At 40.7% G+C, this 15,269-nt stretch overlaps 1 protein-coding gene across 1 annotated transcript in view; it reads right to left on the bottom strand.

Annotated features, from left to right (window-relative positions):
* The window catches only part of ano10a (anoctamin 10a), a 38,767-nt gene extending 26,288 nt beyond the window's left edge, over nucleotides 1-12,479 (bottom strand). Inside the window, exons 1-12 of the mRNA XM_085178446.1 lie at nucleotides 11,594-12,479; nucleotides 10,416-10,571; nucleotides 10,140-10,337; nucleotides 9,690-9,824; nucleotides 8,143-8,262; nucleotides 6,747-6,931; nucleotides 5,902-6,286; nucleotides 3,587-3,642; nucleotides 3,395-3,469; nucleotides 3,087-3,275; nucleotides 2,796-2,987; nucleotides 1,046-1,174 (exon numbers count right to left, since the gene is read on the bottom strand). Coding sequence (XP_085034572.1) covers nucleotides 1,046-1,174; nucleotides 2,796-2,987; nucleotides 3,087-3,275; nucleotides 3,395-3,469; nucleotides 3,587-3,642; nucleotides 5,902-6,286; nucleotides 6,747-6,931; nucleotides 8,143-8,262; nucleotides 9,690-9,824; nucleotides 10,140-10,337; nucleotides 10,416-10,571; nucleotides 11,594-11,642 — 1,869 coding nt within the window. The 5' untranslated portion in view covers nucleotides 11,643-12,479. The remainder of the gene's footprint in view (nucleotides 1-1,045; nucleotides 1,175-2,795; nucleotides 2,988-3,086; nucleotides 3,276-3,394; nucleotides 3,470-3,586; nucleotides 3,643-5,901; nucleotides 6,287-6,746; nucleotides 6,932-8,142; nucleotides 8,263-9,689; nucleotides 9,825-10,139; nucleotides 10,338-10,415; nucleotides 10,572-11,593) is intronic.
* Nucleotides 12,480-15,269: the final 2,790 nt, after the last annotated feature.

The following is a 15,269-nucleotide window of genomic DNA, read 5'->3' as shown; positions in this document are numbered from 1 at the left end:
ACACACACACACACACACATACACACAAGCTCAAACAATTATAGGCTGAATACGCACAGTGCAAATTTCATTTATGTGCAGACACACACACACTCTCCACTCTGCCTGTCACCCTCAGCCCTTGCTGTGGATCTGCTTTGGGCTGTGGCTCCATCTAGTGAACAAAAATCTGCATCTGGCACCACTACAAAACAGGGCGGTGGTAACAAGAACGCTATTAAACATTACTGTATCCAAAAATGATTATGAGATCTATAGAAAATAAAAAATACAGGAATAATGCTACAAGTCCAATTTTTGTGTTGTCTTCCTTGGTAAATTCACTGATCCTTAAATGAAAGTAAATGGTAAAATTGCCTCTATAACCATGCAAAAAGAATGACTGCACAGTTATCACTATATCTAACTAACTACATATAATTATAACCTATCAGAATGGAGAATACAGTTTTTTCAAAACAGGCGTATTATACTCGTATTATATAAAGAAGGTATAACAAATTGCTTCCTAGCATTTCATTTAGATGTGTTTGTTCCACTCCTGGCAAAACATACACAGCTGCGTGGCTCTGTGAGATGCTTGTGCCATCATCAATGGAGTCATTTCTGCTGCTGTGTTATTTCTGCTATTATAAATATACCATTTACTTTCTGCCAAACCAAACAGCAGAGTTGCAGATGAGTAGCTCTGCACAGTGATGAATCATTTAGTTTTAACTTTAGTGGAGATGCATGGATTGTTGCCAGCTGAAAAGGTAAACGGGTTAAGGAATAACATCGGAATTGTTCTTTAAAACTTCCTTAAAGCATCAGAATGGATATATTTGAGGATCTATGGTCCATGCTGAATAAAAATCCATCTTTTCAGTCATTCTCCTTATCAGTTGTGTCACTTTTGAAATTTCTTATATAAGACTAGTCAAGCTTTGTTTCATAACATCACAAAGTTACTCCAAAATACTACATAAATCTGACCTTTGTTTACCAGTCTGAGGTCACACATTACGTGTGTGTGTGTGTGTGTGTGTGTGTGTACGTAAATTACCTCAGCAGCCACTGTACACAGTATGAGCTGTGTCTCTGACTCGGGGAAGTAGGATCTGACTTGTGGAGACATGCCAATCAGTGCACAGTTGGTCACAACAGCTATCACACTCATGGCTTCAAAGGCGAGCTGCACACAGAGGTAGAAAGACAGCGACAGTTATTCGTTTCCACGAATGGAAACCATACCTGGATGCTGGGCACAGCACAGAGTCAGTGATATGTCATTTTTAATGGAGTAGCTCTGTTTAGATTAGAACAGCATGTTAAAAAAATACAATGACTTGTCAAAGCTTTAGGCTACGTCCACACGTACACGGGTATTTTTGAAAACTGAGATTTTCCGTTTTCGTTTAAAAAAATAATCCCGTCCACACGTAAAGGCAGAAATGAAGGAAAACGCTGCTAGGAACATGCCAAAGCAGCAGGTGGCGATATATTCCTAACCTTGTAGAAATGTTGGCCAATCAGAAGTCTAGAAGCCTCGGTGGAAATAGTAAACAAAGATGGGGCATAGGCTGTATCCCAATTCAGGGTCTGCAGCCTTAAAGTACGCAGCCTCAACGATCCTCAAGGGCCGCGTACTTGAAGACCGCTAAGGCCGGAAATGCGAGGCTTGTGAAATGGGACGGTCTAGCCTCCCTTGCGCTGCCCAGGTTGCCTAGCAACCATGATACTAACAGCTGGAAACGTTTCATACAGCTTTGTTTGACAGAAATGAAGGAGAAAATCTTTTGTTCATTTGTTTGTTTCTACATGTGCTTTGATCATTCTCTGTAAGATTAAGCTCAGCTATTGAACGGCGTATATTTTAAAGTAAAGGCTTTAAAACCAAGTTAGTACAAACGTCACTAATGTCACATAACTTTGCTGACATGTGGCCAACAGTAATGTTTTAATGTTCTTCGTTATTAAACATTTGCACATAAATAAGTGACATGATATTCAGTACTTACTTAAATTTTACTCTTCGGGTGCCCCTCATCCGCCATTTTTTTCCAGCAAAATTATCCACACCCACCGCCGCGCTATGCATTCTGGGATATGTTGGGCCACGAAGTCTACACCGCCACGTCCTTAAAATTCAGGGAAATGAAAGACGCATTTGAGGGCCGCATTTCGAGCAGCCTTTGAATTGGGACAGCCTTCGTCGCGTCGCTGTGACGTAATCGGCCTTAAAATGCGGCCTTTAAGACTGCAGACCCTGAATTGGGATACAGCCATAGAAGCAGAACCGAGTCGTATGTGTGGAGGGACAGTAACTGTGTGTATATGTGAGCATTTAAACACTGCAGAGAGTACAATTAACAGTAACAGTATTGTAGAAATCAATTTCACCAAAACAATAACGTGGCGCACAGTGTGACGTCAAAAAATGCGCACACCTTTGACGCTGCGTTTTCTGCGTTTTCTCCGTTTTTCTCGTCCACACGTAAATGCAAAAACTGAGATTTTAAAAATCTCCGTTTTCAGTGACCGAAAACGCCATTTACGTGTGGACGAAAGGTGCAAACGCATAGAAAAATCTGCGTTTTCAAAAATACCCGGGTACGTGTGGACGTAGCCTTAATGTTCAGAGTACCCCAATATCATTTCTGAAGGACGTCCAATATAGCAGTAAGGATGTGGAGGATATCTGTGTCCTTTAGTAGTTTATGGTTGTACAGCAATATTTGTTAAATAAAAAACTACCAAAAATCATTCTTTTCTCATAAACATCAGCAACTGCATTCAAAACTAAATAAAAATACCTGCCAGACTCCAATGTTTGCAGCTGGGTCGGCGAAGGGTCGTTTGAACACTCGACACATCTTGAAGGCGTCAGAGTAAACCTCGGTGATGTTGTTTAACACCACAAGGACAGCAGCCAGAGGAAAGACACAGGAGAACAGACTGACATAACCAAACAGCAGGAAGAGCTCCAGGTAGTCATCAAATGTTCCCTGAGCAGCAATGAGAGCACAGACGGACACACAGACACAAATTAAAGAACGTCGCAGAAGACGTCATTTGATTTCTGATTAAAGATCACATGTACTGACCAAGTACGTGCTCATGTCGGCCTCGAGCCGGACCTGCTCTTCCAGCGGAAGCTCTTTCTCCTCGTACATTCTTCTCTTCTGGACTTTGCGAATCATCTTTTTGTTGCGTCTCCTCTGCAGCCAGTAGGGCAGGAAGGCCTCCATGAACTGATTCAAGATCTGACTGGTGATCAACAAGGTCGCCAAACTCTGGAACGAGCGCAGACACAAAGAAATATCAACAGAAACCAGAGTAGAGGGAGGTAAAAACTAGAGGAGCAGAACGATGGGAAGTAGAATCAAAGAAGGAACGAAGGAGGCAGACCTACCTGTCTGAGAAGCTCCATGTCCTGCACGACAAAGGCAATGTAGAAGAGCGACGCGAAACAGTTGAAGAAGTTGAACTAAAGAAAAAAAGAGTTAGGGCAGTTATGAGAAGTGAGGTGGTGATAAGAAAGGCTGCACTCTCATCAATAAAGGGTACAGTTGGCAGAAAACTGTGGATAACTCATGTCACTCACCACCAAGACTTTGAGCACCAGGTGATTTTGATATGAAGACTCCAGCCTGTGATTTTCTAAACACACGGAAAACATGTCAGCAATAACTCATCGCAATGTTCACAGCAGAAGCTCACTGGATGAAAACCAGTCAATGACTGCCAAAAATCTGGAACTCCAGGACCTGACCAAAGCCTGACTTTTCCTGGGGTCAGCCCTTTAAAAACATTCCTTTTATTTGCCTTAAGAAGCATCTAAGTTACTTTCATGGTGTGTTTGTGTTATTATTTATCTCCAAATTCTGTGAGGATGTTGAATTCTCCTCAAGAATCAGGGCCCATCAGACCTCATCAGACCTCGTACTACGACATCATCCCAACAATCTAAGTTTGTGCTCACAGGGGATCACATGATTGCTGAGGTTCTCTCTAACATTGTAGGGTTTTATCATACAATATGTGTTTGGTTGGTTTATCCTCACTTCCATTTACTGAGAGCTGTACTGTATTGTATTGCTGTCACAAATAAAAAGTTCCTGTGAACAGTGATTGAATGATACAATGGATAAAACTTACTTGTCATAACTACATATAAAATAGTTATCATTCCAAAAGATTTAATGCAGTTTCTTTGCTAAACCATTTGAAATACACAATTAAAGTCTGTACTTTTATCGTTCATTCATCATTAGCTTTTCATTTATTTAATTAAATCAGGTACACAAACTGATTTATTAATGCAACATGCATTTTATTGCCAAGAGATGTCCTGGACCTGGATGACCGGCAACAAAACGTCTTACAACACTTCAGCTTTTGGTGTCTTGAACATACTGTGGCTTCTGTGTCAAGAATGTCACAGCCTGCACTGTGGGGTTCAAAGTGAAATGGCTGAAGAACAAAGAACAGATGGATAATGATGTTAACTTTGGACCCTGTCCTGAAAGTAATCAGACCTCGGATGGACATCAAAGCATGAAAAGTCTGAACAGCAGTCCATTTTTAATTTTGATGTTTTGAATTGGTTTCATAGTTTGAAGGTGCGGTTTGCTTTTGTTCTGGTCAATTCATTTACATTCATCAACTTTAAAAACATATTTCCTTAATAAAGTTTTTATTACACTCAAATGAAATCGTTCTAATTTCAGTAATATGAACAGTGCGGATAGTTTTTCACCGTGATCTCATGAGCTGTGCTCTTAAACACATAACTGTTTTTTCATTCATCTGCATGATAATACCTAAGATAGAGATCACACACACACACACACACACACGATTATTGTAGGGTCTTGAGCGTATAATAAAAAATTATTTGGCCTTAAGTCTACCCAATGAGACAAAATGGTGCACACTTAAATAAAGGCAAATCAAGAGACTGTTGAATTAAAACATTTGAATTACAGGAAAACCCTAGCTTCACGCTGCATTGTGAAAACTCATCAGCTGTGGATTCTCTTGTAATTAGGGATGCAACGATACCAATTTTTTCAAACTGATACGATACCGATACTTGGATCTGAGTACTTGCCGATACAGAGTACAAAAACCGATACTTCTACCACACACACAAACACACACACACACACACAAATGCAATGAATTGGAAGACAGGTTTTATTTTATTCTCTGCCGATAAAAAATAAAATCTTAATAAAAATGACCACAAAAAAATTTCAAGTGAAAAATACGCACTTCTGTTAAATTATTGCAGAGTGTCCACATTGTAATTTAACAAAATATCACTGAACTATTGGCACTGTCTCGAGCTTTCAGAATAATAAATAAACACTTCTGTTTATTTATTATATTTCATATCGCAGCTCGAGTATGCTGAGAAGACAGTGCAATCCTATGTTTTTCACAACCGGCATTGGCTGGTCATCCAGAGCGATAAAATGAGTCAGAGCCTCTGTTATTTTAACTGCCTGTGGATTTTCTCTTGACATTTTTCTTCGCTTTTCCAAAACCTGAGTTAAAGTTGGCTGTTCCGGTCCACACTGCTGACATTTTGTTTAGCCAAGCTGCCAGTCTGACTCCCCTAACCCTGTGCCTGTTTAGTGCGGGATGTCCCCTAGTGGCCAATCTAAAAAACTACAACAGAAATGACAAGCCACCCTCTGATTAAGTTGGTATCGGTTCATGGTATCGGTTAACTTTTACGAGTATGAGTACACACACATTTTACAGTATCGGCCCCGATACCCGATACCAGTATCGGTATCGGTGCATCACTACTTGTAATATCATCAACAATCAAGCCCTCTAGCCAGAGCTTGTATTAATGCAAGAAACATGGTTTGGTGTGAATGCACAATAATGAAAAAGTGGACTTACCCCATTCAGTGAGGAACTCGGCAGCATATCTGTAGATGAGGTTCATCGCCTCTATGACCACAGCATAGATGATACTAGGGATGAATAGCAGAATGTGTGTCCAGAATGTGGGGTTCTCATCATAGATGGACAGAGCCCACCCCTCCATCTGGAAGTAGATCATCATGACGTAGAGGGACAGGTAGAGGCAAAGCAGGACGAAGGGCAGAGACACAAGGTAGACACGCAGGTGCCTCTTGGAGGTGGGGTAGATAGGCTCTGCACGTCCCGTCACAGGGTTGTGACCAAGCACGCCGTGAAATCCAGGCCGAGGTTCTTCAAAGGCCTTTTTTCTGCACAGTGTGCCCCAGTAGTAGGCTAGTGAGGCACTGCGTCGCTTCCATAACTGGTGGGCACAAAGGTTCAGCAAGTCAGCTGAAGCATTTTAAAATTCTGTTACGATTTTAATAAACACTTTTGGAGTTAAGACCACATTGCAAGCAGCAGAGGGTAATATTTTCCTTTACAATTAAAGGGTCAACTTTCTCTCTTGTTTAGTGTATAAAAGAATGAAAAGTTAAACCACACATCACAGTTAAACTTCTGAAGTGCTTGAAAAGATTCAATCCCTTTACATCAAAGAGCTGAAGATTCACTTCTACCGCTCCTGTTTTAACCCCTCCACCACCCCAGCATCCACCTGCAGGCTTTGGAGCATATTTACTCATCACTGCCCAATTTCTATGTGTATCATATTTTTAGGATGGTGAGCTTTGTGCCTCCACACGCCAAACTATGTTCTGCAGCCATCACAGATTAATAGATCAATAGGTAGAATGATATCATACTGTTTCATGTCTCCTTACCTCCAAGATAACAGTGCACCAGATCAAGTTGAAGACAGCAAAGCCTACATATTTGTCATAGTCCTCCCAGTCAAACAGATAGTAAGGCACCCCAATGAGGGCCATAGGCACCAGTGCAAAGGTGAAGTACTCCAGGAAGCCAAAGTAGAGAGCCTGGCCCTCACCATAGTAGTGTCTGATGTCGTCTGGGGATAGAGATGAAAGAGTCAGTAGTGATCAGGAGCACTGACAGTGCATCGCTCCCATTACAGTCTGGGGACATATTAGAAAGGCAGATGTACAGAGACCTGTTTTGCAAGTGTGCATACTCCATAACGTGGACTGTTCGTTTTAATCACACAATGTATTCAAGAGTAGGGATGGGTATTGATAAGATTTTCACGATTCCGATTCCATTTTTGATTCTGTTTCACGATTCGATTCTTTATCGATTCTTTTTAAAAAAGGAGAACACTAAGGTCGATTAGCTTAGAACTTTGTTTTATATCTTCTCTTTGAACAAGATAGAAATTTAGGAGTAACATGGCCTTACAAACCCAACAGTGAGATCTTAAGAGATCCACAGCCTACGGATCTTCAATGGGGTGTCACAGGGTCCCCGGGGAAAATATTTTTTAAATGTAAAATAATAAAATAAATATTCTTCTGTAGCAATTACACAAGAATATCCAGTAATGTTCCTGCCTACAATTAAACACATTCACTTACCGAAAATCGGGGCATCTGCTGTGGTAAATGGGTTCAAGCCTTTTACCGCAAACTTAGTCACTGCTCGGTGACATTCGTCTATCCTGGCCTGAAAGGAGACGCTAACGGTAGACTGCAGCAAGAACTGCCAGCATCTGAGCCAGACTCTGTCTGTCTCTCTCATCATGGTCATCTAAATGCACAGTAATGGTTTTGTAATAAGGCAGATCGCGCATAATCTGCACTGTTAGTTGATTATTTATCTGCCGCATTAACGGGAGAGGACGTGCAAACGTTACCGCTGCTGCTGGGTTGAGATTCACGAGTCCGGAGCGGAATTAAAAACACGAAATTCATTTAAGGTTATCGCGTGTTTTGTGAGCAAATGCTTTTGCATGTTCGTAGTGTTTCCTCCCTTAAATGAAATATCTACTTTGCAAGTATTGCAAGTTGCCCTGTTGTCTTCCGTTCTCGTAAAGTATAATCAAACTTTTTAGTGTTTGAGCTGCTTAGGCGCTGTGTTTCTGCCAGGTAAATGACGCTCCGCAATGTGGTGACGTCATTCGGGGTGACTGGAATCGTTTGCAAAAATGGCAAACAATTCCAAGGAATTGAAACAGTGGGAACCGGTTCTCAACAAGAACCGGTTTTCGATACCCATCCCTATTCAAGAGTGACCATGAAAAATAATGGCACAAGATGCACTTACCCAGAGGCTGAAGCGACAACTTCACTTTTTTATACCAGGAAAAAGAAAGCCTCTTGAGTTCTTCGTTTTCATGCAGAGGAAACATCTGGATTAAGATCCCTTTGGAGAGCAGTCTGCGAACTAAGATGCAAGTAAAGAAAACAACAAAAAGGAGCATGTTACTTTCTGTCTCACCTCCCACTCTAGTCATGTACAGTGATGATAAAACAGGAAGTTTTTACTCAAACTTGTGAATTATTTGGAAGATATTCCACATGAAAACCTTCTGGCTGCATTTCCATCCTTCTCTTGAGTTTTTCTGAACTCACTTTCCCAACTAAATAAACATGCATTTCATTTTGTAAAACAAGGGCAGGCTAACAATAGCTGGGAGTCGGCCCATTCCACACAATACAATAATGACTATAGCAATAATTACTATTGTCCAATATGCAGCAGCTAAATACGAGCACATGAAAGCGCTATCATTTCATCTGCCATTTTTTGAGTGCATCATTTGTCAAAAAATAATTACATTCTATTTTAACACGATTTGTCAAACACAGGCGTTGAATAGAGGCACCCTATCTTCACTGCAAGTTCATTGGTTCCTTATCTCACTTTGGGACTATTTCACTGCATTTGCATATTTATTGTTTCCATACTGAAGACAGACGAAGGGAGGGGGTTGCAGAGATAGCGGGGTGTGAGGAGGACACAGTCTGTGTTCAGCCTACAGCCTGCTACCGTTACTACTACAGGAATCTCTAAATCAAACCGCAAGCAAGTGTGGATGAACCACAGGAGAGGCTCAAACAGTCAAATCTGTCACAAGCTGAAACTGAGAAAAAAAATAGGAGTGAAATTATCTAATCTGTGTATCAGCTAATGAAAACATACTCTGCTGTGGCTAATGTTGTTATAAACAGGTTCTAACAAATGTCTTTCTGATAGTTTCATGATTAAATGCCGAGTGTATATTTAAGGTTGAGGAGTGATAAATCATTTAGCCCCGACTAAACCACGATTTACACAATGTGTTCTCTTTGTGCATCAAACAGACCAAAATGAAAACCGTCAAGTCTCTAAGATGAGAAGCTGGACCTGTATTCCTATACAAACGAAATGACTGATCAATTATGAAAATGTTTATCTGCAAGCGACAAAATGAAAAACAGTTTAGAGGACAAGCATAAAATTGGCCACAGCGTCAAAACCCTGTATGATAATACACTGCCATGTTTTACTCACATCACCTGTGTGTGGTTTTACTTCTGAGGTTGATCAGTTTCCCAGTTTTATTCTGGGATGTCTGCACATCCTAATTTAGTACAGTTTCCTGGAATTTCAGCTGTTAAATTCAGCAGTGCTATGAAGTACCGGCAATCTGTCCAGCATGCACCCTGCCCACCTTCAGCTGGATAAGCAACAAAGAATATGTATGCATGAAAGAAGGAACTAGATGAGACCGTTTTCTTTTGTCTTCCTGTGAGTGAAATACACAACATCAGCAAACTGATCACTGCAAAGCTCATTTGAAACAGATTGAGACGTGAACACAGACTCACTGATAGATTTCCCAGGGTAGAGCTTGGCATGACTGTATCCTGGAACATTAGTCTCCTCTTTGGCTCGCAGCGTGTCCAGCTCATGCTTGATAACATACTGACACTCAGCCATACTGAGGAAGCCATCTCCATCCCCTGAAGAGATGGAACAGAAACACAGTGCCATTCACCACAAAGGCATGTTTTCACAGGCTTTTACGGTGACGCCACTCATTTCAGACAGAGTATGTGAGCGGTGATGAGACTCAGGGGCAGTGATCAGATTGATTTGTGTTGAAGAAGAATCAAATGATGCATTAAATTCCCCTTATTTATGCAAGTCTGCACAGAGCTGACTTAACAAGGAGGCTGATAAATATGGTAGTGATACGAGTTAAGGCTGCAAGTTAACAATAACAATAAGATGCTAGTCTAAAGCATACATTTTCACAAACTAAACAGTAGACTTGCCTTTAAAATCTTTGAAGTTGTGTTTGCTGGCAAAAGTGAAGGCTCTCATGGACCCGTCAGTACACTCCTTAAAGAGCCCCAGATCTTCTGCACCACAGAGCATCCTCTGCATGGAGGCCCCAACCAAAAACATGTTGGGGTTTTCCTTCTCTTCCACCCCGATTCCAGGTCCCAACTGCTCCACCAGCAGCTCAGCACCTGGAAGAGATTACAAGATGAATAATACCACGTCAAACAAGGGAAGATGATTCGAGGGGCGCAGATGATCTTCCACACCTCCATTCTGTTGCCGGTCTCTTATCCTGCTCAGCAACCAGGCAGTGGCCTCCTCCTTGGTGTCTGAGGCCAGCTCCAGCACCACCAGAGGAGCGAACCTGGAGCCACTGCTGTCTACTGACGACTCCTGCAGCATCGTCCCTCCTCCCAGGAAACCTGCATGACAGAAACGTCCTTATTTCCTTGAGTCCCAAGTGTGAAATACAGCACAGACTGCTGTAGAACAAGCTTTGCTTTGAACAACCAACAGTAATTATTGTTATTGCCAATAAACGGAAACACTGCTATCTGCTAGAAAGGCCTGTTTGTCACTATCATCTTTCATTTCAGTGTACTGCAAGGCTGGCAGGGCAAGCTGAGCTGGTGCTAGGCCTAATCATCAGACGTTTCTGTATTTCTACAATTCTGGGAGGTGGAGCCTATCACAGCTGTCATAGGGCGAGAGGCAGGGTACACCTTGGACAGGTCGCCAGTCTGTCACAAAGTTAGCTTATAGACGCACACAGCTATACACACCCACATTCTCTTGTAATATTATAGAAAAAAAACCTATCTAGTAATATAGATGAAATAAAATTTGCCATTAACATCATGTATGCCATTGTACATGATGACAATTTTTCTTTAGGGACTCGCAGTAGAAGTACTTTGCTATTTTTCTTTCTTAAGTCAAGTCTGAATACAATAACAAAGTCTGTTCCTGTTTTCTTGGGCTCCCTGTCTCATCCTATTCACAGACTCCTAGAATTCCTGCTGTGCTGTACAACAAATTCAAAATGTCTTTACATGACTAATGTAGTGTGTGAAATGACATCTTGGCCCAAAACAAGTAACGAAATGACAGATAAAGTCACAATGTCCATTGAACAGGTTTACACAAGGTGTGTCAAAGCTACCCCTCCTTAGTCTGAACAGGGACCTCCCTGCAATAAAATCAACTAATCATACGTGGTGGAATCCGTACTGTGGGTCTGCTGCAGATCAGCTCATGTATGACCTGTAAGGAGAGACAGACCCAGAGTACAGACAGAAACAGCTGAGACTGCTGTACCCAGAAAGGGAGGAGCCTGTGTGTTAAAGAAAGCCCTGACATGCTGACTGCTACTCCTTCCGTACTTGTGTGTGTGTGTGTGTGTGTGTGTGTGTGTGTGTGTCGTTCGGGCCAGCACAACACTCACCCAAATCTGTGTATGAAGCGGCAGTGTTCCAGGCTCGGGCCGTGATCATCTATTGTGAACAGTAAGAAAAGAGAAGAGCGTGTGGTGTTGCAAGCGTGCTGCACCCGGTGTTCCACGTCACAGAGCAGCACTGTCAGCTGTCACACCCACATCTGCCCCACTCCCCCTGCAGGGAACACGGATCAGCGTTTTTTGTTTGTTTGTTTTTTACTGAAGCTAATTTCTGAGCTCTCTGTGGTGGTCCTCAAAATAAATAAATAAATAAATAAATCGGTAGTTTTTAAAACTGACATTTTTGCAGTCAACTTGTAACACTATCACTTCCTGTAAAAGAGTTGGGAAAGGTTGAAGAGTTTATTTTATAAAGCACGTTGAGGTTACTGCTGTGATTTCACGCTTTATAAATAAAACTGAATAATGTCCTGACACATTTCATCCAAACCAAACAAAAGATGGACACAGCCACGTGACATCGCATCCTCAAGTGACCCGACTACAGGAAAGGGTGGAGTGCTAAGCTATCTGCTATTAGCAAGCTGCAATCGTAAAGTGAGGAGCACAGGTTCTCATGTCAGCTAATTAGTGCTGAGTAACAGACTGATGAAAGTAAAAGTGAAGCACGAACATGTCTCTCGCACACAAAATAACCCATAATATTAATCAAATAATCCATTAAAATTGCTCCGACACGCACAACCACAGGCGAAGAAGAGGCCTAGCTCCGCCTACCCGTGTCCCAAACACCTGTCAGTCACAGCAGCCACACCTCTAACTGTATTTATCATCTAGGCCAGGGGTCAGCAACCTTTAACACCCAAAGAGCCACTTGGACCCGGTTTCCACGCAAAAGAAAACACTGGGAGCCGCAAATAGAGAAATCTAAAATGAAGATGAACACGGTATATATTGTTGTTTTGTTTTTTTTACCTTTATGCTTTGTGTTAACAACTAAAGTAAGCAAGTAAAGTTTATTTATTAAGCGCTTTTCACAGACAGGCAGTCACAAAGCGCTGTACACAAATATTAAAATAAACAATACAATCAATAGACATTATACACAATGTAAAAGATCAAATGTAAATAATGTAAAGAATATAAAATACGTAGATCAACAAAAGGCTTGTTTGAACAGAAAGGTTTTTAACTGCTTTTTAAAAGAATCCACAGAGCAACTAAAGTTGCACATTTTGAACTCTTGAAGAAATATAACAAAAGGAAAGACACCCAGCTGAACTAAAATGATCCATGTAACAAACAAAAACTGTTGTGAGCCGCCACCCTTATATCGCCTTTGGGCTTTTGGAGTCTTAACCTGACTTTTAAAAAGTAATTGGAAAAAAAGCACTATGCTGCTAAAAAAAATAAATAGATATTTACAAAATTCTGCGGTGCCGCTGCAGAGGAGTAGGACGCAACTGAGCGGCACCCGCAATCACGCCTCGCCGCCTTAAAGTCTGTGCTCTCTCTGCTGTTGTGTTGTCGGGCTGTGAGCTGAAAAGCAACAGCCGGCTGTATGCGTACAGTAACTGTGTGTGAAAAGTGTTCAATAAAGAGATGCTGAAAAGCATGTTCATGCAAACATCGTCGGGTCTGCCGTGATATGTTTACAATAAGACTATGGTCCCGAACCTCTGCGCACAGTGTCTGCAAATTGGAGCTTTCATCTTTACGCAGGACTGTAAGCTGTCATCTGTGAGGCGTGAGCGGTGTTTGTTTTAACATAGTTCACGGTGGAGAACAGCTGCTGACATAATGTGGATCCGAAGATCCATAATTGGCCTACCTGGGGTCGAAAGTCTCGATAAATGCACGGCATTTCGGCGGGTATACCGGCTTCCGCGAGTGTGACGCTTATTTTGAGCGATGAAAAAATAATAAGATATAATTTTATTTTTATATTTCAAAATCACAATAATCTTCCAATTTAGAACTACAAGTTAAAAAAAGAACTAAACACAAATAAAATAAATGTATTTTTCCCAAACCACCCAGAGCCGCAAAATAAAGACTAAAGAACCGCATGCGGCTCCGGGGCCGCGGGTTGCCGACCCCTGATCTAGGCAGATGAGTTATCAAAGACTAAATATTGTTTCCAGTGCTGTGAGGCGTTTTAACATGGAAGTGTATGGAGACTGACTCAACGTCCAAACTAGATTTTCTTATTTATTATGTACAAATGTTAGCCTGGTGGCAGTGTTGGAGCACATGTGAGAGTAACAATGAGAGGGAGAGTACTAAAATTCAATATGATTCATGCTCTGAGCGCCACACATATTCAAATTTTTATTAAAGAGTATGTAGCGCTGAAAAAGGTGGTCAGAAGCCCTGAAATATCATCTACAACAGGGTTCAATTAAAATGTGCAGTTCAGTTAGAGGAAATTATTGACTGTGATAATCCTCCTTTCTGCCACTTAGAATGACTAAAATTAACAATTTATATCGCCCACCCCTAGAATGAAGCACATATACATGCTAACAATGTTAAATATAACCAAATTTACAGTGATCAGAACAGGTACCCTAACCATGCTATGTTGTTTTTAGCCTACGTATTGTCTCCAGAGGTTCAAGTATTACCAGTTTTACAGGTAACAGTTGAACTTTCCACTGATCTCTCACGCTTCCAGTTTTGTTAAAAAGAAAAACAGCCTTTGTATATTTCATTAATATAGCTGTGTGTGTGTGATCGATCACATAATTTCCACTATCCTGGCCCACGCCTGTGCAGCTTTAAGTGACAACACCTGTGTGGGTTAAAACTCAAATCCCATAGCTTGTTGAGTTGACTTTGGATATCTTTCTGTTAGGGATTATAATCAGTAACCGTTTTCATTTTATAATCCAGTTAACTCATAATGAAGGTAGCAGGATTATTTCTGTTATTATTTCTTTTACACCGAACACTGAAACATTTTCTGCAGTTACACAACAAATCTTCATCCTGACTGTGCCAGATTTTGGAAAAAAAAAAGGCAACTATCTAAGTATTTTACACAACTTTCCTTACATTTCACATTTCGTAGCTTCTTTGTTCTCATGTGTTTTAATTAGGAGTTCAAAAACAGCAATCGCTATGCTATGACTGCAAGAATCTGTTATAGTTCTGTAGTCTTGCTCCCACTTTTATTTGAATACTGGTGTCTGTCAGGAAGATTACACAAAAATCAAAAAAAAAAATTGGTCAACATGTTGAAGAAATTAAACAAAATTATATTAAATTAAATTATTTAAATTAAATTAAATTATATATTATATTAAACATATAGGAGGAGGAGGATTCAGGGATAACAGGGATCACCCCTGATGGCCATTAGAAAAAAAATGCAGGTTTACCCCGGACCTAAATATATACATTTAGAGAAATTACGGAAAAATTAACAACTCCAGTACTGTGCAAAAGTCTTGATTCACCCCTGATTTCTTTGTATTTTGGTTACAAATGCCCAGAGTTTGTTGTTACTGTAAAGTGGTCTTGAGCAATAGTTCTTCCAAAGAAAAACTTTGTAAATATATGTTTACAAAGTTTTTCTTTGTAAACATATATTTATTGGATTTTATATTCATAAATATCCAACACTTTAAACATCTTGAACATATGGCAGTAAGAAAGCAATAAAACCACAAGATACCCAAAAAAACAAAAAGAAATCATTTTAAAAGAAAAGAGAAGAAAA

The sequence above is a fragment of the Neolamprologus multifasciatus genome, chromosome 11 (genome assembly GCF_963576455.1).
Source record: "Neolamprologus multifasciatus chromosome 11, fNeoMul1.2, whole genome shotgun sequence".
NCBI lineage: Eukaryota > Metazoa > Chordata > Actinopteri > Cichliformes > Cichlidae > Neolamprologus > Neolamprologus multifasciatus.
This window is presented reverse-complemented; position numbering and strand designations above follow the sequence as displayed.